This window comes from Platichthys flesus, chromosome 11 (assembly GCF_949316205.1).
Source record: "Platichthys flesus chromosome 11, fPlaFle2.1, whole genome shotgun sequence".
Taxonomy (NCBI): Eukaryota; Metazoa; Chordata; class Actinopteri; order Pleuronectiformes; family Pleuronectidae; genus Platichthys; species Platichthys flesus.
This window is the reverse complement of record NC_084955.1, coordinates 22897534-22922164: the sequence shown is the minus strand read 5'-3', so window position 1 is coordinate 22922164 and position 24631 is coordinate 22897534. Positions and strand designations below refer to the sequence as shown.

At 43.5% G+C, this 24631-nt stretch overlaps 2 protein-coding genes across 5 annotated transcripts in view; both read left to right on the top strand.

Moving 5' to 3' along the window:
• The window catches only part of phf1 (PHD finger protein 1), an 18869-nt gene extending 13557 nt beyond the window's left edge, over window positions 1-5312 (top strand). The window contains exons 13-16 of one of the 2 annotated variants that reach the window (XM_062399352.1): window positions 537-655; window positions 1122-1202; window positions 2250-2500; window positions 2555-5312. In XM_062399352.1, the coding sequence (XP_062255336.1) occupies window positions 537-655; window positions 1122-1202; window positions 2250-2500; window positions 2555-2676 (573 nt within the window). In that variant the 3' untranslated portion in view covers window positions 2677-5312. Of the gene's footprint in view, window positions 1-536; window positions 656-1121; window positions 2015-2249; window positions 2501-2554 lie in introns of those variants that run through there. The other variant, XM_062399350.1, reaches the window with a different exon arrangement.
• Window positions 5313-9836: 4524 nt separating this feature from the next.
• Window positions 9837-24631, top strand: part of syngap1b (synaptic Ras GTPase activating protein 1b) — a 118567-nt gene continuing 103772 nt past the window's right edge. For all 3 annotated transcript variants that reach the window (XM_062399349.1, XM_062399347.1, XM_062399348.1), the window contains exon 1: window positions 9837-10183. In XM_062399349.1, the coding sequence (XP_062255333.1) occupies window positions 10162-10183 (22 nt within the window). In that variant the 5' untranslated portion in view covers window positions 9837-10161. The remainder of the gene's footprint in view (window positions 10184-24631) is intronic.

The following is a 24631-nucleotide window of genomic DNA, read 5'->3' as shown; positions in this document are numbered from 1 at the left end:
CAGAGCACATCCATTTAAAGGCACAGACACCAACGGAGGCCGGGGGGGGATAATAATCCGTGAACAGTAATTTCTGGAGGAGAGAACGACGATGGGGAGTGTGATGTCGTGTCAGAGTCCGGCTGAAAGCATTTAGCTCGTTGGACTGCTCATGGGGTCGTGTCAGGAGAAGTGTCTCTGTCACACGTCAGGTCCGTGTCAGGTGACGTGTCGGAGCCTCGGGAGGATGTGACTCACATCCATCGATGGCGTTAGTGATTGATCGATGGATACGTCTGCTCATTTCTGTTTCCCCCCCACCCGACACGAGCATTCAATTAACGCTCTTACATTTAACAAACCAGAAGAAAAGAACCACAATGCACTGTGGTTTTCCTTTTGCACAGACCTGTATGTTGATGTGTTCCCGGTTCCTTGTGCATGATTAACTCCGTGCACCGGTGAGCACTGAGGTAGCAGCGCTCGATTGACTCCCGTGATGATTTTGGCGTCGAGACACAAGCTGTTCTCTCTGTTTGCCCCCCCCCCCCGCTCAGGCTTGTCCACCGCCGGTCGCTGCCAACCCCATCGAGCTGCTGCCATGTTGTCAGGGCTACATGGGAGAGGCCAACCTCTACAACTCCAGGAAGTCCGAGGAGGAGGAGCTCAACCTGAGGTGAGGAGCTGTGGTGCCGTGTTGGTGTCCGTGGTGCTCGGTATCGACCAGTGGGACAAGAGTTACTGGGTCAGCTGCTGTTTGCTCAAGAGACACCTCTTGAGCAAACAACCAACTGAAGGAGTCTCCGACCAGGACAGATAAACATGATTAATGCACGAGGAAACTTTACGATATATCACAGGAAACCATCAGGAGAGCTTTTGATGAAACAAGGAGCAATCCCTGCTTCCTGTGTTGGGGAAAAACCTCATGCAGATCAATTTGTTTTTCCATTTGAGCTTTTCAATTCAACTGATATTATTTACTTGGTAGAAATTATTTACAATAAAAACATAGAAGCCTAGATATTATAGTTTCAGACAGAAGTTTTAACTTTGAAATTCCACCGTTTGGATCTGGACGAAAACTTGATTTCGATTGAAGCCGTTGAAAAGGTTTTTGACTTTGTGCGTCTCGTCCTCAGCTCTCCTCCCAAACGGATGTACGGCCGCTACCACTCCACCTACAATGGAAACACTGGTCTCTCCAGGAGCCTCCATCACAGGTTTTTAATCACTGGTCGTCCTCATTTCACACAACTCTGCTCGACATGTGTAGAGGAACAGACCAGGCTGAGCACTGGGCAACAGAAAGATAGTGATTGTGAAGTTATAGAAATGTTGATATTGGATTTACATTTTGAAAATAGTTATTATTAAAAAGGCTTTTAAACTTCTTTCTCAGTTTTGAAGTAACCCTATTACTTCATTTACCTCCTTTCAGATTATTGGATTTAATTTCCTTCAAAAGTACAAACTGGTCGTTCACTCTCCTTTTTGCTCTGTTTTTGGTTTCCACCATCGTCTGGTTTGAAGATGGACGACATGGCGGCTCCCTAAAAGTGAAGCCCAAGTGTCTGATTGGACATCTAGTTGTTGGCTGCAGTATAGGCAATAAATCCTGCCTCCTCCATGTTAGTGGATGGGACATGGACCAAACTAAAATTTCGCCTAATACATTTTTATCGGAGATGGTTCTTTGGGATTTTAGGTAGTTCTTATTGCATTTGATTTTTCTATTAGGTTTTGTTTTAATTAGCAGCACAGACTCTGTCTCCAAATTGTGCAAAGATGGCCGCCTTCATATCCGTGATATTTTGGTGTCATTCCTGGATAGTGGGAGAAAGTGTCGTCCATCTTTATCTGTGGTTTCCACCTGCTGCTGAGGGGAATAGTTGGGTCTTCACAAAGCTTTTGTTTGGTGTTTTGGTGACTTGTGATGATAAAGTATGTTTTAAAGCCTTTTTGCTAAAACCCAAAGGAATCATGGTCAAGAAAGATGAGACTGAGCTGAAAGTCTGAAATTGTGACAGTGAAACATAAAATGACCCAAAACTAAAAGCGTCTGTTGTGTATATTTGGTATATTAAGTGTATTTGGTCCATTTCTTATCATCAGAATTTATCATCCTTTTCTCATGTGGTGTATTGATTTTACTTTATGTTGTCAAATCCACTATAATCTTTTCTTTTTATTTATAATTTAGAAGTCCGATTGACTGAGATGCTGAGCTTGACTGAGATGAATCAGTGCCTGTCCGTCTCTTTTCCCAGCATGGAGGACACCTGCCGGTTACCACCACCCTGCTTCCCATACCCTCTCAATACAAACGGCAGCCATAACCACCACCACCTCCACCAGCACCAACACAACAACAATCACCACCAACACCAGCACCAACCGGGGCAGAAGCCACTGGAGCCCCTCATCCTGCGGGATTTGCCCCCTTACCAGGCCGACATGGGCGGTGGCGGTGGCCTAGGTGGAGGTGGAGGAGGAGGCGGAGGAGGAGGAAGCGGAGGGGGTGGCGGTGGCGGCGGCGGCGGTGGAGGAGGAGGAGGGCTGGTGGGAGTCGGAGGAGGCGGGACAGTGGCCAGGAGCTGGGGTGGAGGGGAGGCGGTGAGGATCTTGGCGAGGCGCGTGACGCCGGACGGGAAGGTTCAGTACCTGGTGGAGTGGGACAATGTGGGTTTGTACTGAGAGCAAACAGGAAACAGAAGGACGGCTCCGCGGCTGCCACTGGACTCCTGTGTGTCAAGTACACACAAAACAGAAAGGAAAAAAAGAAAAACTCACAACACGTCGCAAAAAATCCAGGTTGCTCTCACAGCATCACCTCTGCTCGGCATCATTATAACCTCACTACTCGGTATTAATGTCCCTCTTTGCTAGTGTTTCTCTGATATTTGTACTGTTAACTTTGGAATATGCCTTTGCATTTATCATGTTTTACAGCGATGAGGGGAAATAGTCAAACCTCCAGAGGATTTCGGAGATTACTGCTTTTTTTATTTGCTAAATTATAGGATTAGTTCCCACAAAAAAAACAAAAAATTTAAAAAAATATATAACATGCTGCCAATTTGATATTTTTGGAGAAATATGCTTATTTGCTCTCTAACAATGTGGAGACTAAATTAAATGGCCAAATGTGGAAAACCGATCATTCTTCCACTGCCTCTAAAGTTTTAACAGTTTTCTTTTAATTTGTAAAGGAACCAAAAGTGTAGAGGTACCGGATCACAAGGACCATATTTGTTTTAAATTCTACTAAGAAAGCTTATTTGAAGCTAAATTTAACTTTTCCAACAAAATTTTGTCCAATTATAGTTTAGAAATCTTAATATAAAATAATTCGAGTCACATCACCAAATTAGGACTCAAATAAACCTTTTCAAACTTAACAAATCATTTATAGTTTTAAACAGAAGCATGGCAGCTAATATATCGGTATCCCAGGGATATCAAAGCTAAACAACCAGTCGCCAAACTCCCATAATCCTTCACTTTAGAAACGTCTCATCAGCAACTGCATCAGCTCCATCAGCTGAAGGTTCGAGTTCACGAGGAGTTCAGGAGAAAATGAGGAGTGATTAATGATCCGTAGCCACAGAAACACTGTGATGGGGAAGAAGCAGAAACCTTTTATTGTCCAGGAGGAGACGGAGCAGCGCTGCCAGTCTAGTACTCGTCGATGCCTTGCTCAAGGACACTGTGACAGTGGAGGTTTATGGGATTTCACTTTCATCTCCTCACGATTTATCTGCACAAATTCTCTGGAGGTTTTTTCATATTTCTTCTCATCGCAGTATGTTAGTAAAAGATTGTATACACGTTATTACCAGGTTACTTATTTGCTGAGTTAGATTTTGTCATACATAATTTACATCTAGACTATTATACGTATTAGAAATAGGAGCCACCAGACGGCTTTTGTTTTATAAATAGAATTATATATTCACAATATATTGCTATGATGGAACAACTTCATTTTAATTTTTTCACGTGGTTGCTTAGTGCCTATATGGGTTGAGTACCTGCCAATCGGCCAATCGGACGACACATGAACGAGGCCGCTTTGCTCCGGAGCAAGAGGACGGCTCTCCGTCAGTTAAAGGAGACATACAAGGCTTTTTGTCAGGTTAGAAAAAAGACACTGCTCCGTACTTCCTGAGCATCGTGACGTCACAACGAGCAGGAAACAGTTTGAGGGAAAGTGTTTCGGGAACATTAGAGAGTGTAAACTTTCTCTCAAGTTAAACTCACGACCCTGAGTGTGAGCACGATATGTCTCCTTTGAACAGACACAACCACAGGGGTGACCTGCTATCACGTTGAGCCGAGTTTTTAAACGAGAACTGGACTGTGATCAAACTGTACATTCCAAACAAACGACAAAAGAGAACATTTACTTTATACGTTACCGAAACGTCATCAGAAAGGGCCTTTTATTTTGAAAGGACGCGAGTGCAGCCTCTCTGCTTCTGCTGCTGTTCGGTTTCCTGTCACAGGGAAGTTCAATCCTTGGGTTCAGGTGAAGAAGACGCTGACAGGCCCGACTTATTCAAACACATGGTCTCTTATTTTGAAGGTACAACATGAAAACAGGGCCTGACGGATCGTGGTTCCTCTCCTTTGATGCGCTCTTTCTTTTCACAGGCTGAGGCTGGATTCGATCTTTGTTACATGATTCTAGAAAACTGTGGTGCAACTTTCAGAGTTTATATTTTATACAGAGGTTTATTTCAGTGATCTGTCCGATAAAACTTTACACCACATACACATTTGTCAGTTTTAACCTCGAAGAAAGGTTGTGTTATTAGTTTAGTTCAAGAAAAAATAAAAAGACAGTGTTTATAAGGTTATTCAGACCAATGCAGACCTCTCAGATTTGATTTCAACACAATCCTCCCTCCTGAGTTCTCTCCAGTGCTGACGCGTACGTTTCAGGCCAACGCCAATTCTCGTCATCCTCCTCAGTGACTGTCGACAGTAGTTTATCAGGAAGGTCGGAGCCTTTCCAGGCGATGGTGATGAATGTATCTGTGTGTTTTCTATGGTATGTCTATACCCGTCAAGTGCTTGTAATAGGTTGTGCTCAAGGTGGAACTCAGCCAGATTAGTTTGAAACTAAATGGGAGGAGGAGTTAAAGGACGTCCAAGCATTGAGGAACAGACTTTTATTTTGGTGGAGAGGTATTGTGTTCTTTTTTTCTTATTGGTAGTCAAGTCCAAGTTCACTTTGATGTATTTTTGGAGAAATTACGTTTGTACATGTATTCTCTGCATTGACACACCTAATATGTAACAGGAATAATAAAAAAAGTTTCAACTCATATGCAGTGTGGGTTTTTTATCGGTTTGTGCACAAAGCAAAATGTAAGATAAGGTACGAGAAGAGGAGGTACGATAAAATAACACATGATACCATACAAGACATTAAGATACGTCAAGATAAGATACAATTTGATTGGATGGGATAAGATTGGATAAGATAAGATACTATCCAATAAGATTCAATACGATAAGATACGATAAGATACAATAAGATACGATAAGATATCATCCAATATGATACGATAAGATACAATAAGATACGATAAGATAAGGCATGATAAAATAAGATATGATACGATACAATAAGACAAGATAAGATTAGATTCATTAAGATACGATACAATAAGATAAGATTTGATACGACACGATAAGATATGATGAGCTTAGATACAATATTATAATCCCTTATTTAACCCTTATAGGGGATATTCAGGTATTACTATTATTACTACTATTATTACTACTATTATAGAGTGGCACCCAGTACTGTACAATAACCCCAAAACATGTCTTATTTGTTATGTGTTGATGTTACTACACAGTAGACTTCTGGGATCTACTTATAAACTAACTTTAGAAATCTGTGCAGCCCATTCCCAGATTCAAGAGCATTTCTAAGACACAGATTTCAATAAATTGTGCAAATAACCAAAATAAATTATAAAAATCCCCTCACGTCTGGAATGTGGTGCAGCTGCTTTAACGGTGGCTAGATGTCAGCTGTTTGTGTTCTGTCATCGATCATTAGGTGGAAATCAAACACTGTTTCTGAGAATCCCTCTAAATGAGTGTGATGGGGATGATGAATCTCAGCTCAGCCAGAAGCGTCCTGCAGGACGGATTAACGACACTTCTCTGGCAGAAAACGAACCGCCGCTGCCAACGTGAGAGACAGATGTTTATTTTGTGTTTGTGCCAGTTTCAATGAGTTTTCAAGATGTATGGAGATGCCAAATAATGACTCTGAAGACTAATACCACAAATCTGTCTTGTTCTGTTTGGGAGAAGAAGAGGAAAGAACAATTCAAAATCTTGTTGTCTTTTCTTTGTCCTTTTCATTTGACTATGATATTAACCTACTTTGCAGCTGTTTGGTCAAAACTGTGCTTAAAACTATAAAGTATTGGCATGTTTTCGTGTTTTACTTGTGTATTTGCAGGTGTTTATGTATTTTGATTGTATATTTGCAGGTGTTCGTGTATTTTGGTTGTGTATTTGCAGGTTTTTAAGTATTTTGGTTGTGTATTTGCAGGTATTTATGTATTTTAGTCATGAATTTGCAGGTATTTATGTATTATAGTCTTGAATTTGCAGGTATTTATGTATTATAGTCTTGAATTTGCAGGTATTTCTGTATTAAAGTTGTGTATTTGCAGATATTTATGTATTTTAGTTGTGTATTTGCAGGAATTTATGCATTATAGTTGTGTATTTGCAGGTGTTTATGTATTTTAGTTGTGTATTCCCAAGCATTTTAGATTTTCCCCTGTAGATTTTGGTCTCATCTGTTTCTAGATATGAAAGGAATTCACTTTTTACAGAACTGAGGTCATTTTCACAAAAAGATACCAGAGTTTCATTGGTGAAAATGAATAAACACTTCTGTTTCAGGGTCCTTGTATTTGAGCACGATGGACATGGACACATCAGTAATACAGATGTGTCATTAATACCACGATTACTATTCCTACTATGACAAGTGTCTCCTGTAAAACAGCTGCTGCACACGTGTTGCATTAACAATTGAAATCAGAGTAAGGAGGAAGTAGACTGGTAAATTTCACAGTTTTAATATTTTATTTGCAGGATGCAGCTGATCCCTCTTTGTCTCTTATTCATGACGAGCTGCAGAAGTTTCATCCCTTTAGAGAAGCTGCTTCCCCCCCGAGACCCAACCCTGTTATTTTAAATTATGAAAATGTGAGAACTTTTATATGATGGTTTAATTCCATAACTTGTTTTCTTTTCTCTCCTGTCATATGTGATCCTATTTGTTAACCTGGTAAGTTGCTTTACCTAAGAGGCACAAACGGGTTAAATTGACTCAACACAACTTTAATATTTATTATAAAGACTGAAATCCACTCTGGGCTGCACCTGTAGTTGCTGCTTTCAACCACAAGATGGCGAACGCCCCTCGTTTCAACCACAGACAGGTGCGGCTCCGTGTGTGTCACCTCCTTCACGGTCCCTCAGATGCTGGGAAACAAGAGCGTTACTGCACAGTTCCTACCGTGTAGGAGCTGAGAGGAGGCAACCCGTGTGACACACAAGTTAGAATCTGTACCTCTGACAAAATGAACATGATGTTTGTGAGTGAGGAAGAATGAAAGTCAGTTGTTGCATCGTGGCCCCGAGAGTTCAACAAATGACAACTTCAGAAAACAAGCAAATAACCGCAACACAGTAAAACTAAGAAAACCACTTCCTGGAATTGACAGCTTGTGCTATGAGTACACACAACTGACCACAGAAAGGTGGAACAAAGTGTTTCCTTTGGATGTAGACGTGTGTGTTAACAGTTTAAGGTTTTTTCCTAGCTTGTATTTACCTCTCTAGTTTTACCAGATTTGTTAATAATGTTCGGTTCATATTTTTATTATGACTCAACTTTTCCAATGTCCTCCGGATGCAAATGACGCCAGCTACGGCAGCCATTTTGGCTCCACAGCTTCCATTCTTGATGCACTTCCTGTGTTTGGTTATGTGCTGAAATCAGGAATTTCATTTCTTTTTTTACGTACACTGGATGAGAGGAGCAGTAATGGAGTAGAATCCAATTTAAAAGAAAATGTGCAGGTTGTAAAAGACACATTAATGGAAACTTGTAAGACTCACCTGTAGTTGTTTAAATATAATTTACTGTCACAGACTCACAATTCTATTTGTTATTATGGTTCTTAATGGGCTCATTTAGACAATTAGTCTCTAAACATCCTATTGGTTGTTTTATTAAATACATTTAAAATAGCTTTTATTTGTATTTATGTTGCGTTCCATTAGATCTCGGAGCTCGGCACTCGGAATGATGTCACAGCTAAATAGTCGGACTTGATGGCGTTCCAGTTGCTCAGGAACAGAGTTTATGTTAGCCAGCTAGCTAAGGATAGCAAAATCACTTCAAAACAACATATTACACTACATTCACAAATTCTTATGTTATAACACATCCACAGACGTTAACTGGACAGCACAATGTGTCCGACGAATTTAACACACATTTATTTTATAATAACTTTATTGATAAAGCCATTTTCAAAACAAAACACAACATGCTGCACAACTAGAAGACAAATGGTTGAAATACAGAAGGACATCAATAATAATGGTGATAGTAATAAGTGATAAGTTGAATTACTAAAAAAGCCTGACACTCCTGGGAAATTGAGGAATATGCATTCAGGAAAAAGTAAAAGAATTCCTGTTTGTCCAGATCCGTCCCCAAATTATTGATTCGGTCTCATGTCCCATCCTTCCACCAACTTTAGTGGAAATCTATTCTGTAGTTTTTATGTAATAAACGTCCTTATTGGAGTGAACGACATGTCGTCCTGCTTGTGGCTCCGCTGACTTGGTCAGATTCTAGTTTTTAGTCCTTCACTGCTTGATGTTGATCTCATTTTTTTCCGAAGTTTGGTTTTTTATCAAATTTCTTCCATTTCTTTTCTCTGTGTCGAGTAATTAACGTACAGAGAACCTTGGGCGAGGTATTTGTGATATTCCATCAAAGGAGCACTGGAGGCAGCAACCAGCAATTATCCTCATCACCAGTTCATTGTTCAGAGAAGAACAGAATAATGTGAGAAATGGTCTTTTTATTATCTGATGTTTTTTTTTTGTCTGACCAGTGCTCATCAACATGAGGACGCTGAGTTGCTTCTATAGAAAAGTGAAAAAACTCTAAATATATTAATATATATATACAATATTCACATGCTGCCAGGCACTTTATAAGCATTTGTGAATTATGATAAAATGTAATGATTTTGTTTAAATTACTAATTGATTAATAGGCTAATCATTTCAGAGAAGGACCACGATTGGCTGGTGCCTGGGAAAATGCTGACGATTGCGCTTGGTCGAGGTTTATGATCCTCCCATCTGGGGGGGGGGGGGGGGGGGGGGGGGCATCAGGAATCTTCTTTGCCCTGAACCCCTATTGGCGCTTAATCCGGCCTTGGCATGACACACACACACACACACACACACACACACACACACACACACACACACACACACACACACACAGCCTGAAGCATATTTATTAAAATATATTTTTCAACAGGCAAGCACAGAATGTGGACTCAAACTAAAGATAGGTTATAGATATTGGCAAACGTGCGCGCCTACACACGCACGCACGCTCACAGGCGCGTGACCGGTCCTCCCACCCCCCCCCCCCCCCCCCTCTCTCTCTCTCTCTCTCTCTCTCTCTCTCACACACACACACACACTCTTGCTTCAGCCTCACACCTCAAACAGCAGCGTGCAAAGAAACACGCTCGCACATGCACACACACGCACGCCCGCACGCACTCACACACACACACATTTCTGCATCCTGTGTTTTTTTGCCCGTGCACCGGGAACCGGGCGCTTTGAGGAGCGGTGGTGGATTATGGTGATGATGAGGAGGATGAGGAGGATGATGATGATGATGATGAAGCCAGATTCTATAACAGCGGAATATTGGCCTCTCCTGCGGCTGCGACTCCACTAAACCGCGTGTTTTTTTTTTATTTTTTATATTTGTATTTATTTCAGATGTATTCCTGAATTGCTTGTCCGTTACTTCTGAGCACCGAGAGCCCGCCGAGACGCACAGCCCACGTTCAATGCCGTTGGAACATGTCCTATGTTCCCTTTCAAGGTAAGACAGCAGATTCATTTGATAGATATATAATTATATTTCTGTCATCCACTGCATCTCTCTTCTTCTGTCCTCCTCCCTGTTCCTCACCATCCTCTCTCTACCTCTCTCTCTCTCTCTTTCTCTTTCGCTCTCTCTCTCTGGCACTATCATATGCAGCATCCAAACGCACCATAGCCGACAGGTGCATGGAAATAGCCTGGAGTGCCTTTTAGATAGATGCCCACACATGCACGCACGCACACACACACACACACACACAGGGATCCGGCGCAACGTGTGTCCGTGCAGACCTGTGCATGCGGATATTGTAGTATTGTAAAAAGGTTTGCATGTGTGCTATGGTGTCACGCTCCACTCAGTGCATTCCTCCGTTTGACTGCTCCAATATTCCCTTATTCCTCTGGTGTGATAGAACCGTGGGAGTTTATAGCCCGGAGATAATATTCTGTCCGTCCACTGTGGAGTTCACTGCCTTGATCACACTAACAAGGTTTATTATAATCTCTAATAATATTCTTATACAGACACCAGAGCAGTTTAATGCCTTGATTTGAATCCTCTATGCTATTCATGAAAATAATTCCTGGAATATGTTTTTTTATGAATAACCTCCCCTGCTTCCTGTGTGGCAGAAACTTTGGCCCACTATAAAAATGTAGAATGAAAATAAAACGAGATGCTCTCCTTCATTCTTGCAGGTCTTTTATTGCCCCGTGCTCGAGTGTGTGGGTGAAAGGCTCTTCAGTGTACAGTAAAGGCAGATTCCCCCTCGGTATCATTGCACTGCAACTGTGACTAATGCTATATGTGAGCAGGCGTGCTGCAGTGAGCTGCCTCACATCACATTCAGGCGCACACACACACACACACACACATACACTCACACAAAAACCCCCACCACCAGAAGCAAATTCCTGAAAACGTGATGGGCCAGAGTCGGACTGTGAGTGAGATGTGAAGCCCAAAGTTTGGAGTCGCCAGAGAAGGACCGGGGTGGTTGTCGTGGTTCGTGTGAGTACCTGCTATCGAGGAGGAGGATGTGTGTGAGTGGATGAGAGTGTGTGTGTGTGAGTGTGTGTGTGTGAGTGTGTGGGTTCAGGAGAGAGTGGAGGTGTGCTGCATGTGACTGTGAGGGGGGGGGGGGGGGGGGAGTGGATGTGTGAATACCAGCTCACAGACCTGTAGCCCCCCTGTAGAACAATGTTTGTGCTTCCAAAATGGAGACTAGTGTTGACCTGATGGAGGGGGGGGGGGGGGGGGGGGGGGACTTCACCGTGACCCTGGAGTCATCGTCTGAGCCGCACATGAAAAGAGAGACCAGATTTAACTGTGTCAGCCCGTTCGGCTCCTTTTCACTCCGCTTCTTTATTCCCGCCGAGCGAAGCAGATAATGGCCAAAATGCCCTCTTGTGCAAGTGCAGCTATAGAAGTTGGTTGCATAATGTTGGTGAGATTCTCTTGCAATGTGTGTATGTGTGTGCATGCGTGCATGTGTGTGTATGTGCATGTGCATGTGTGTGAGTATGTGTGCAAAAACCCACTCTCCTAGTCATTGCCAGGAAATTGTGAGAGCAGTGCTGCACCTTCAAAACCTGCCAGCGATGGCACTGAGTTCTCTTTTTCTCTGTGATCGCACAGTGGTGTTTCATTTTAGACATTGTTTCCGGAGCTAAGCGGCGTTTAGTTTTATCCAATTTGGTTCAACTGCCGGGGGTTTAGCTCTGAGCTGCTTTGCAAAGCGTATCAATATGTGAACATACGGGGTTTTTACAGTTCTAACTTGACGATAGTCAATTCGAACAAAACCTGCGAACTTGTTTATTTTTTATTTCCATCGCTGCGTCTTCTTTATATCATGAATAATAATCATTTTACTTGTATAGCAACGATCCTCAGAGACATTTTGCAGATAACGGCGAAATACCATAAATATACAACACACATCATAACCACACATTGGAATATTAGACACACGTCATAGATGCATAATGCAACATTAAAGTTGATTTGTTTTATTGACAGAAAAAGAATTGGCACCAATTTTGTTCATCGACTTATCAGTATACCTCAGGTTTCCAGAGTCAAGATAGTAAACTCAGTGATTCGGTTGTTGAGGCTTTGTCGGACATTTGAAGACGGATTTGGAAAACTGGGATGGCCATTTTCTGTGAATCGAGTAAAATCAATTAAACAAAAGTCGAAATAATCAAATCCCTAGTATTTGTATACTTTGTCTTCATTAGTCGCTGTACGGGGAATCTATCGACAAATATTTATACGAGTAATTAATCATGGAAACGTTGAGTTTGGATCTTTTTCCGAGTTAACTGACGATCTCTGGATCTTCAACCCAAATCCAACACATGGTGAAAATAGCATTTTGCTTGCAGCACCAGTCCTCTAATACCCCCCCCCCCGTCTTACCTATACGTTAGAAGCTCCATGGTTACTCGAGGCGGTTATGTAACACTGGGAGATATTTTTATTGCTGCACAGTGACTCAACACGTCGAGATGAAATATGCGGTAAGACAGCTGATATTAGTGTGACATTGATTTGTGATGAGATCCCGGTGCATGTGAACAGGGAGGGACAGGGTAAATGGGGCGGGGGGGGGGGGGGGGCGACTTGAACGATCTTGCAGATGTATTGGAAAACCCACATCGACGAGTGAGTTGAGCTAATGTACCAGTCGAGCCATTTGCAGTCATGCCAAGCAGCGGCTCACATGAGGAGGCAGTGGGAGGCAGCAGCAGCAGCAGCAGCAGAGTTGGGCCTTCCTATTTTCACTGAATCTTCTTCCTCCCTCATCCACTCTCTTATACTCACACCTCCTTTCATTCTATCTCTGCCTCCCTCTTCTTCTTCTTCTTCTTCTTCTCCTCTCTCTCTCCTGTACTGTGGTCGACCCCCCTCACGCTGAACCACCCACCCACACACACACACACACACTCTCTCGCTCTATCCCCTCACCGTCTCCTCTCTCTCCTTCCACCATGGCTGCATCCCGAGAGCAGATGGACACCACCAGCAGCCAGCTACTGAGCTCCCCTTGTCCTCGTCGATTTTACAGTAGTTTGATACAGCAGCTCCTGTCAAGCATGGCCACGGTTAAAGAGACAGCACGGCACCAATGCACTGCAGCACTCCTCTTTTCCCTCCTTCTCCTTCCCTCTCTTTCTCCCATGTGACATAAGGGACTGTCTTACACCCCTCCACTGCTCGGGCTGTGCCAAGACCCATCATCTGTTAGGCTATTACTGTACCGCGAGCTCCATCTCGCCCCGTGCACTAGATGATCTGTCAGAAGCGGGAGCCCATTCATTCTCCGGCGGGCGGTGGGGCTGAGTGTGCTGGAGACGCTTTAGCTGCAGCTTTTTCCAAGTGTTGTGTGGAATTAGCGGCGGCGTCGAACCAGTGATGAGCATCTGGGAGAAGTGATTTGCTTTCAATCGCCCGTGGAGGGGTGGAATGCTCCTGCCCGTAGAGCTTCTCCGCTGGGGTTGACAGATCTCTAGTGATCTGATGTACCGCGAATCAAAGGGGCCCCCCGTCCAAGTTCAGGGACTTTTTCACATTCGCTGGCCAAATCCCCTCTAGATGTGGGAAGTCAGCGTTTCTAAATGTCAAACCAGACGCTGCGTCCAGCTTCTTCCTGCCGCCACAGAGCCGGCTGGTAGAATCCATGCAGCGATGTCAAGGCGTTGAGGAAATATCACTCTAGTCTTCGCTCCGGCCTGCACAGGGAAAGTCAAGCAGAGTTCAGCGGGCGCTCACTTGAATGTATGTATAATATTTTGCATATTCATCAGTCTGTGAGAGGATCCCATGAATAAGCACAGAGGGTGGCAGCGTCTTATTAAAGCGTGATTAAACATGTATTACCTGGCACTTGAAGGTCTTTGATGCCTTGGGGGTCAATCAATAGCCGACTTGGGCAACATTCATTTTCTCTGTGCCGCGGGGACTGTGAAGGCCCGGAGATATACTAGCTTTTAACTACCTGCACGGCTTCCTCATGTGTCCTGCCTCCGTTTGATGCGGCGGTCGTGCAGAGATTCAGGCGACAGGTGCATGAGATGCTGTTGGTTCAGATCCTCATATGTGGTGTGTGATGTTTGTTTTTTGCAGAATACAAATCTGCAAGTCGAAACACAAATTTGAATTTGGCGAACACGTGGCTAAAAAGTAAGTTTATCTAAGGAATGAGAAGTGCTGATGTCCCGGCTGAGATCTGGACCTGATGTGACACGTTATGGGAGATGGATGGTCGATCACCTTCTGGGGCCTCTAGTGTGTTAACTGTATATAGTGTGAGGTCGGCCTGACGTTATAATGATATAAAGTAATTTCTTATTTTTTGGGGCTATAAACTGTTTATTTTTAGCAGAGAATCAATGAATCCTGAACGGTCGTCATTCTCTGTCTTTTTATTCGGTGTCAATAGACTTGAGTTCAGTCCTCAGCTGATCCTCTTTTCCTCTTTTCCTCTTTTCCTTCTCTATCTGTAGCCAAACACGACACTAGCTTTAGTAAAGAATGGCCGGGCCCTTATCCTCTCTGAGTCTTTAGTGCTTTACTGATACTGGGGGAATCTACATGGGGGCCGTCGGAACTGAGTTGCTGGGAGGAGCGGCTTTCTGAGCTCGGGCCACACTTTGGGTGGGTGGGTAATTCAATTCTGCTGCAAAGCCTGAGTGGAATGACTCAATGGGCCTGAGCTGAGGGAGAGAGGGAGAGAGGGAGAGAGAGAGGGAGAGAGAGAATGTCTTGGCTTTTGATTGATCTCGTCAGGATTCGCTCACAGCAGAAAGGTCAGGAGGAGCTGCCTCCTCTCTCCCGAGCCAATCGGGGGGCTGCCGAACCGGGATAATGATCTCCCTCCGGATGTGGTTGGCTCACACAACGTTTGCAGGAATGATGTCATGCGATCCCATGCACGGCCCGTGATTCAGAACGGTGAGGTTTCAGCCAGATGCCCTCGGGACTGCGAGAAGTTACTGTACATATGTCAGTGGTATGAATCACGGGGGGGTTGACCACCGGATAGGAAAAGATGAACCTGTGGCGCGAGGGGATTTTATTCCATTCTGTGTCTGAGAGCATTTGCTTTACATCACACACGCAGATGCCTCGTCCAGTTAATTATGAGAAACTGAACTTTTTGGGATTATCCACAGCCGCATTTCCCCTCTTTCGCCTGAGATGATTTCACAAGTCTCTACTTTTCACCTCCTTATAGGCAACTCATATTTTTTCATGTGCACATAAATAATATTCCACGTTAGATAATGTTGTGCATAATTAAAATATCTACTATGTACACGAGGGGGATTTAATCATTTCCTTTTGACGTGCACACTCAAAGTGGTACATTTCAAGTAGCTTTTAATATTCTCCCCGAAGCACCTTGAGGGGCCAGTAAAATGAGGGCCACTAACACTGGCTGTAAAATAATGACCTCTGAAATTAGCAGGGGGAAAAAACACACACACACTCACACACACACACACACACACACACACACTCTTTCTCTGCACTGAAGCCTGAAGCTGGATTAAACATCAGTGTCAGGCTATCGGTCTCTGAAAGAGGAATTCAGTGTTCTGCTCAGCCTGGTATTCAGCAGCACTCTACACTCAACAATACACTGCACTGCTGGGCTGTGTAATCAGGCACCTGTAGAGCCATTCATTTCAGCCATATTTCTATATTTACCTCTTATGAATGTGTGTGTGTGTGTGTTTTGTATGCATTTATTTGCCTTTTACTTTGTGTATTTGTGTGTTTTGCCTGTGTTCGATGCTGCCGTCTCCTTCAGTTCAGTGGAGAGGCGCGGTCACATCAGGTCACGGACGTTATTGTCGTGGCTCAGCTGACCTCAGCTCTGAAACGAATGAGAAACCTCTGACCTTCACTTAACAGTGCGGATGTTGGTGATCGTGCAAGTGAGCCGTCGACTCTTCTCCACACGGTCGCTCCCTGCCTTAAACACTTCAACTTTCCATAATTAAATACACAGACTTTGAGGAGCCCTTCAATAAAAGGACTGCAGTCTTTTGTGCAGGGAAATAATCAATGAATATTTGAATTTTTTCCTCAATAATAATTCATTTCCATGACAAAGCTGTAAGCGAGAACCTGCAAATAAAAGGATTGCCATTTTCAGGGAAATGTCACTGTTGTGTGTGCAGCTAGGTCCTCCTCTTTCTCCTCTTCCTCCTCTTCCTCCTCTTCCTCGACTTTTTATTTTGACCCATGTCTCATCCACTGACATGGATGAGTTGGGATATGATCTCAATCTCATCCATCTCTATAAACTCTTTGACATAAGCAGTGTTTACCTCTGACACAATTAGTCAAATTATTAAATTAGTTGACCCGAAAAAGAAAATCCTTCTTCAGCTATTTCCAAATATTACTCATGATCTTCAGTAAAGATGAAGAGCATGTGCTGGTCGGAGCGTCACAATCGCTCGGTGGCTTTATGCGAAGCTGTGACTGTGTGAGGGCGAGAGCTCGGCCAGTCACAGCTCAGCGCCTGAAGCTGCTGACTCGCTGCTTTTCTCAGTTTTTATAATGAATATCTTTCCGGCGTCGGCCCGACAGAACCAGACATTTTTCAAGATGTTTCCTCTGGGGTCTGGGAGAAATTGTGATGAACATGTTTTCTGAACTTACGACTGATCATTTAGTCAAGACCACCATCTGAAGACTAATCCACAATTAATTTGAATGATGAGTCAAAACCTAAGATTTGTTTGCTTTGTTTAAACTGAGCCAACGTGTCCATATATTGAATTGGTTATAAAATCGTACTCGTGCCCAAATCTGTATTCTACAAACCTAATGTCATGAAAGTAACCAGCACAGTTTAGTGGTTTTTTCTATCGCCTCACAGCAAAGAAGAGCCAGGTTTGATCCCTGGCTCTTCCTGTGCCGAGTTCGCAGGTATGTGTGGGTTTCTCTCTGGTTCCATCCCACATTGAAAAGATGTGCGAGTCGGGCAGAGTGGAGACTCTAAATTGCCCGTAGGTATGTGAGTGTGAGCGTGAGTGGATGTCTGAGTTCAACCTGTGATGCTCGGGCGACCTGCCAAGTGTCCTGCCATCCGCCCCGGTGCATGCTGGGATAGGCTGTAGCCCCAGGTGAGCCAGAAAAAGGATTAGGTGGGCACGGAAACTGAATGAGTGAACGATCCACGACTTTTCTTTGCATCAAAAATAACAAACAGAGAAAGTGAATATTTTACACGTTAACAATTTGAGATTCTTGTGATTGACATCAGAGCTTAGAGAAATTAGTTCATCACTTAAACATTCCCTTTACCCTTCTGAATAGTGAACCATGAATCATTGAGAACGATGAACAGAATCGTGAGGAAACTTGGTTTACTCCACTGCTTCGTTATAAATGGTGGGTTTATAGATGCCAGTTGCTTCAGCATCAGGTTTAAATCCAAATTTAAATCCAATTTAAATTTAGATATCTCACAAGTGAAAAGTGTTTGGGTGGGAGGAGGGCGGAGTCTGTGCATCACAGCCGCTGTGGAAGCCGCAGACCTTTTATTATTCTATCATTTTATTCGACACGGAATATATCAGAGATATATTCCGAGATAGACATTTTTAGTCTATTTATGAATATAGACTAAAAATGTATTTAGACTGGGGGTCAGGAAACTGAAGCCAATGTGGACGAGCCTGGAACCTGTTTCATTTGACCAAGAGAAGATGACTCTACTTTTCCTGAGGTGTTTTAGTCTCAATCTGTAGTTTCAAGTCTTCTTCAACTCTCCATTTAGAGTCAAATAGACGATAAAGCACCAATAAGCAGTGGGGGTGTGGACACTGTGTGATTGACAGCTAGTAGCGTGCACGCAGTAGTTGGAATAAAATAGAGTATTATTTATTTTCACAATTAATCCGGTTGTAAATGTGCAGATCAGACCTCATTTGCTGGGTTTCTGAATGAGGAAGGAGAGTCTTCCTCTGCCGGGCTGCGTTCAGACCCCACATTTCAAAGTGCTCTCTTACCGTTTGAAAGGTTTCACAACCAGACATATTACTAATAAGACTAATTTATTTTTTGTGTGAATGCCTGTGTGTGTGTCTGTGTGTGCCTTTGCATTTGTGTATTCATGTCATTGTGCGTACTACGTGTGCAGCGCATTTTTTTTTGTACCTCCACTCAAAGGACCTCATAAAGGTTAGCAGGCTCACTCAACAGCTGATGGTAAATTTAGCCTCCTTCTCACACAGTCCCACACACGAGTGGTGGAGTATTTCTCTACTGTATCAGATCACACGCCGGCTGCGATCTGAGGGTATTAATTATCACAAGGAGAAGTGGATGTTGGATGCAGCTTCTGTTTGCCTGATCTAGTACCTGGAATGTGGTGGCACGGGAGTACCAGACTTTTGTCTTTGATTTAACGGCGCTGTCAAACAGGAGTGAGTGGATGGTGATGAGAAGAGCTTGCAGGATGCTAAAGCCAAACTTTTAATTTCTTATTTACACGGAAACAACTCCCGTCCATGTGAAGAGCACATGACATTTTGTCAGCCTCGTGTTTTTCTTGACCCAGTGTCCCTCCTGTTAAACTGTGCTGAGACGCTGTTCTTAGATCCGTCCCCTCCTGCCCCTCACTTCTTCCCCCTCACAGCATTCACACTCGCAGTTGTCGTTCAAAACCACATCCCGGTCATCCTCTCGGCTGCTCTCGGTTCCACCAGACGCTGCCGTGACTGATGGGTGAGAGGTTTCCTTGCAGATGCTTCAGTCCAAGTGGTTCCCACCAGGCCGCGACCCCCAGCAGGTCACGCAGCACGGCTTCATGTCACACATGAACAGGGACGGAAAACGAACATGTGACGGAACATGGAACACGACAGCGGCTTGATAGCTCGGTTTCTTTCTGGGAATAAGCTGTAGATGGTTAATGGTAGTGGTTTCCAAATGAAATACTGGTTTGCTTGAATATTGTTCAGTCTACATTTTACACCTGACTTCACACGGCTACAGTCTCATGTGAGGTTTGACATATTACCCGTTTTTTACACGCAAGGCTCGATTTCAAATATGTCACATTTTAAATGCAGTTCCAACCCAGCGTGATGCCCCCCCCCCCCCCCTCCCCTTCGGTTTGTGAGCTGCTGTTTTCAAGCCTTGAATTTGGCTTTTGGTCCAACGCCATCTTGGTTTATTTGAAACCAGCAGTTACCGTACTGGGAGGAGACCTGAAACTGGAGATTGAAACCATTAACTCCTAAGAAAAATGTTTCCTGACGTTGTAAATCAAAGTCGAGTCATTTTCGAATGATATAGAAACTGACTTCTTTCTTCCACCAGTGGAGTCGCCCTCTGCAGGGCAATGGAGAGAATACAGGTTTCCCGGCACTTCTTCATCGGCTTCTCTTTCTCTTCAGGAAATTTAAATAAAAATCCAAGTTAACTGTGGATATGTTTATAATTCAGACGGACACCCAATTGAAAGAAACACTGGTTTGTTCTGCATTGCTCTTGGCCTGCGAGTGTTCGAGTCCGGCTCTCGTCCGCCCGTCTGATCTCGTCTGCGGGGCCACCGTCCCTTCACCTCGCAAGATCTATCACCAGAGACAACATCTGATATGATCATAAGTCTCCTGTATCTTACCGGTTCAATCGAGGAAGGGGGTCTGTGTGTTTTCAAAGTGAACTTTCAAGTGATGTCATCACCTCGCCCAGTGGATAAACTCACAGGGAGAGAGGAGAGTTGATATACTGGAGGGAAACAGGAAGCGCTGACTTGCATAAATGAATGCCAAGCTGTCCCCCAAAGACATGCAGAGCGTGCACGTACACAAATGCAGCAGCAGTCCTCCAGCACATGCCCGCTCGTGGATTTCTGTAATAATGCAAAGGAAGAAGGAAATGACCAAACAGTGAATATGTATGATGGAGCTCCTGACGCTGGGGTTTGGCTCCATCGTTTATCTCTTTCAACTGAATTTTTAAAGAGCTTTATTTAACCTGGGAATGTTTTCTAAAGATGACTCACCTGTTCTTCTACCTCCTGCTTCTCCATCATACAGTTACACATTCAGACACTGTGGAGATGCACCTGCAGGATTCCTCAGGTGGTTTCCTCGATGACCCGTCCAGGTTCTTCTGCGTCTCCTGTCGATAGCTGTTGTTAAGGATCAGAAGAGCTTCAGTCGTTTGTGGCATCCGCCGAGACGTTGCCTGGCAGACTCTTGGATTTGAATCAACAGGAACCTTCAGTGACAGGCCGCACTTCTTCTCGGCCCCTCCGGGGACACAAGGGTGTTGCACGTTCACTTAAGTTGCCAAGAATTCCGAGTTGAAGACGTGAGTTGATGGCATGTGGCAGGAATGGCTGCTGCGCACGAGAAGCCTGCTGCTTTCATGTCTCGTTTGTGGGGAGGGGCGACGCGCTTCCATTTGGTGGTGCACGTCCGGTCATGTTAGCGGCAGAGCGGAGCGGGTGGAGAGGCCTGAGGTGAGCTCTCTCCGGGAGGAGGAGGCGTCACGTCGTGGTGTCTGACAGGAAACGAGTGAATGAGTTCAGGGTGACACGTGTTTGTGTCCACGTAAACACACAAGTCGCACATGGTCTCTATTTATATCCTATATATATATATATATATATATATCTATTATGGTTTTAGCAGGACAGTCATTTTTCAGGTTTTCAGTGAAATAAGGCCAATATTTTCACAAACATGTTCCCTCATGGAGAATATGAGCTGTAAGCAAGATTACACAATAACTACTGGATGGATTGAGGATTTATTGTTTTTGGAAAATGATTCATGGATCTTGATGGAAAAAACAAGGAATCTTCAGGGGCCTGATGTTTATGAGTGTGTGCAATTCGGTGCAGATGCAAATAAAGATCTGGATCCAATGAATTCAAATAATGGTTTTATAAAAGGACTGTTGGGCCTTAGTGGACGTGTCAGCTGCCGTTCTGGTTTATAATGATATGTTTTCATATTTGATCAGGGTGGTATCGTTATACTTGTACAAATTAGAATAACACATTTATTAAACAACATATATTTTGAGATAAATGATACCGATTTCCACCATTTATTTTGTGCTCAGCGCTACTTGACAAGGTTTCTCTGCTGTAACCTGGAACCAACATGACACACACCCACACACACCCACCCACACAAACACACACACAAACACACACACACACACACACACACACACACACTCACACACTCACACACACAGAAAGATGTGTAAAGACCTTCCCTAATTCTCTGGGTTGAAACAAAGAGACTAAAAACCTACAACCGGACACCAGTGACCTGTGAGTGCAGAAAGAAACAAACATGGCGCTCTGTCTTTTCGCAGTGAACGTTTCCCTCAAATGACACAAAACTCCCTCGGACTGTAATTGAAAAACAAAAGGATGTGAATTACAGCATTTATGTAAAGGGCTGCGGCAGCAGAGGACCTTCTCTCTCCAGCTCCACTGTTTGTTGTGCGCTCGACAGTGTGTTCAGCTGAACTGCTGCTCTTTATCCAATCATGTAATTGTTAAACTTGTGTGTGTGTTTCAATACTCCCGTGTTTGCAAATGTCAGAGTATCTTGCGTATTTCATTTTTTGGGATTGTGTGCCTGCGAATGTGTGTGTAAGTGTGTGTGTGTTTGTTTCGGTGTAAAAAAAAACCCCACCCCCCAGGAACACCTGCTCTTCCTGGACAGCGCACACACACCAGATGAATCATGTGATCCCTTATTAATTCCATCTGCTACAGCAAATCTACCTCAACTATGACAAAGGGGGGATGTACTTCCTGAAAAGTGAGCTGTGAAGAATGAGTGAACGCCTTATCCCCACTGGCAGACGTACGCGAGAAAACATATTTTTGTTTCATACACCAGTGGGTCTGCAGGCTCGTAGTTAATGGAGTTCACGAGCGTGTGCACTGCTGAAGTCTTATGGGCGGTGACAGTTGGGCGACGGCGTGCCATGTAGTCATGAATACCTTAGAACTCTGCAAAGGAAGCCGGCGTTAATGTCTCAGAGGACGCTGTTGTTCCACAGGTCTCTGTAGACATGGGAGCCTGTTGTTGTGGATCCTGTAACGTACTTAACCTCTCCTGCAGCCTCCTGTGAGCCTCCACGTGCCCCCGGGGGCTCGTTATACCACCACCGGGAAATCCACAAGGAGAATAGATGGGCTACTAACACTGGATTGTTCCTCCATGAATACCGTAATAAGCTCTTTAATAATCCATTTAGGTCGGTTTGTTGACAAATCATTAGAGTCTTCCTGGTTCCATTTAGATCTTGGACGAACACTATAAAATGGCCTACAAAATTGTTTCAATGACAATAGTTGATCTTGACAAAGGGGAACAAACCTCTCGCTGTCATTGACCACATCCTTGACTTATAATGTCAAATCAATTCAACTTTATTGTCCCCAAGGGGACATTTATCTTGGGCCTGAGTGCTACAGCAGCTGCAGGACAGTACATTGTGCAACAAACCACAAAAACCAGTTCACAAGTACATATTGTATAAGACCCAGAATAATAATGCAGAATAACAAAGATAAAACACTAAAAGGGTATTATGCATTAAAACCTAACAACCACAGTGTAAAATGAGGCGGACAAAGTGCAAAGGTTATTGAGATGCACGTCTGAATCTACATGTAGTGTCGGAGTTTGTTCAAACCAACTTCTTTAATATTCACTGAACATTTTGCTGAATCCGCTTCAACTAATTGAAACCATGTTGAAGAAAAATGTGCATTTTATTGAACCGGCCAAACAACCAACATTGGTTCATCATCTAAAAACATCTTCAGTTTGAAAGAGCATTGTCTTAATAAACAGTTAAACCAACTACTCAAGGGCTCGTCCGGGACTTGAACCCTCTCGTACCATAAGGGAGAATCACACCCACTGGACCAACGAGCCACAATGTGATCCCTCTTGAATCGAATCACGAAGCACCACATTGCCATCACTCATATAATTTCCCCTAAATATGTCTGGATCCAGCTCGCTTAATTGAATCCAAACCAAAAGTCAATGAGTTTCTTCTTGGACCAACCCTTCCACAGAGTTTTGATCAAATTAGCAGAGTAGTTTTCTTTTCATATCTTATTTTCAAGCTTTTTTTCGGGGCCTGAAGTCAAAGAATCAACGGTTGACTCTGGCATTAACATGGAAAACACAAATAAAACAAATAATATGTTAAGAGCACAGTGAGAGAGAGACAGTACCAGAAGGTGAGAGACAGTTTGTCCTCCGACACACAATGGTGAGACATACGGATGAATCCTGTGCAGCCTGGATTTAGGACAGTGAAGGGCGGTGGACAACTTTAAACTGTTTCTGTCAATGTCTGCTGTTAATAGAGTGAAACTCTTGCACCGTCAGGTAGTTCAATGCACAATTCCCCTTTCGCAGTCCTGTTTAATTTTCTCAGTAGCGGCTACAACACAAGCATCAAACAAGAATACAAACTTAGAGACAGGATGCCTGGAGTCAGGAGGGTCCTTTAAGATGTCAGAAAACATGCGGTTCCCTGGGAGGACTTTGAAGTTGCGACTCTTGGATTGTTGCCGTATTTGTAAGTATCGGAAAAAAATGTGAATGAAGAAACTGTCACTTCTCTCTTAGTCGGGCGAAAGATGCAACAAGTCCATGTAAACAAAGGTCTTTAATTGAGATGAGCCTCGTGGTAGGTTTTGTCCTTTTGAACATATGAGTGTTTGCTCGGAGGTCTCAGTCAGACCTGGTTTAACATCCTGACACCATGTTTCACGACAAATGCCAGACTTCTTTCAGTCCCAAGCTTCTTTCAACTCAGAGGAAAGCCTGGCTTGCAGGGACTGAGTCGTTTTTGTGTAATCATGCGAAAAGGCAGACAAACAAAATGACAAAAAATAAAAATGAAAAACCTCCTTTACGGCGTTAAACGACAAATTCAGTCAACAAACATTTTCTGTGGTTGACAACAGGCCTGGTTTACACTGGACCTCATCTTCAGTCATTCTGTCCACATTCCACATAGAGCTTGATATTATTTTGTAGATAATTTAACCAATACATGTTAAATTACATGTATATATTAATACAAATTGAGTTGATTTTCCTATTGCTATGAACAAACAGGTTAATCTGCAGTTAATTAATAATTCAATTCAATCTTCATTCCACCGTTGAGCTGATTCTGTCATTTTTCAGCTTCTTATTCACGACTATTTATCTGTTTATGAGGGACATGCTGAACACAGTGTGCGGCTCTTATCTGAAGCATCCGGCCAGTGAAGAAATACTGGCTGCTCATTCAGCTGAGGAAAGGGCCAGGTGGAACGATCCATGGTCTTCAGCTCATCACTGCCAAAAGGAGGGTCTGACCCATCAGATACCAGCCTCTGAAAGATGATACCCATATATTTTT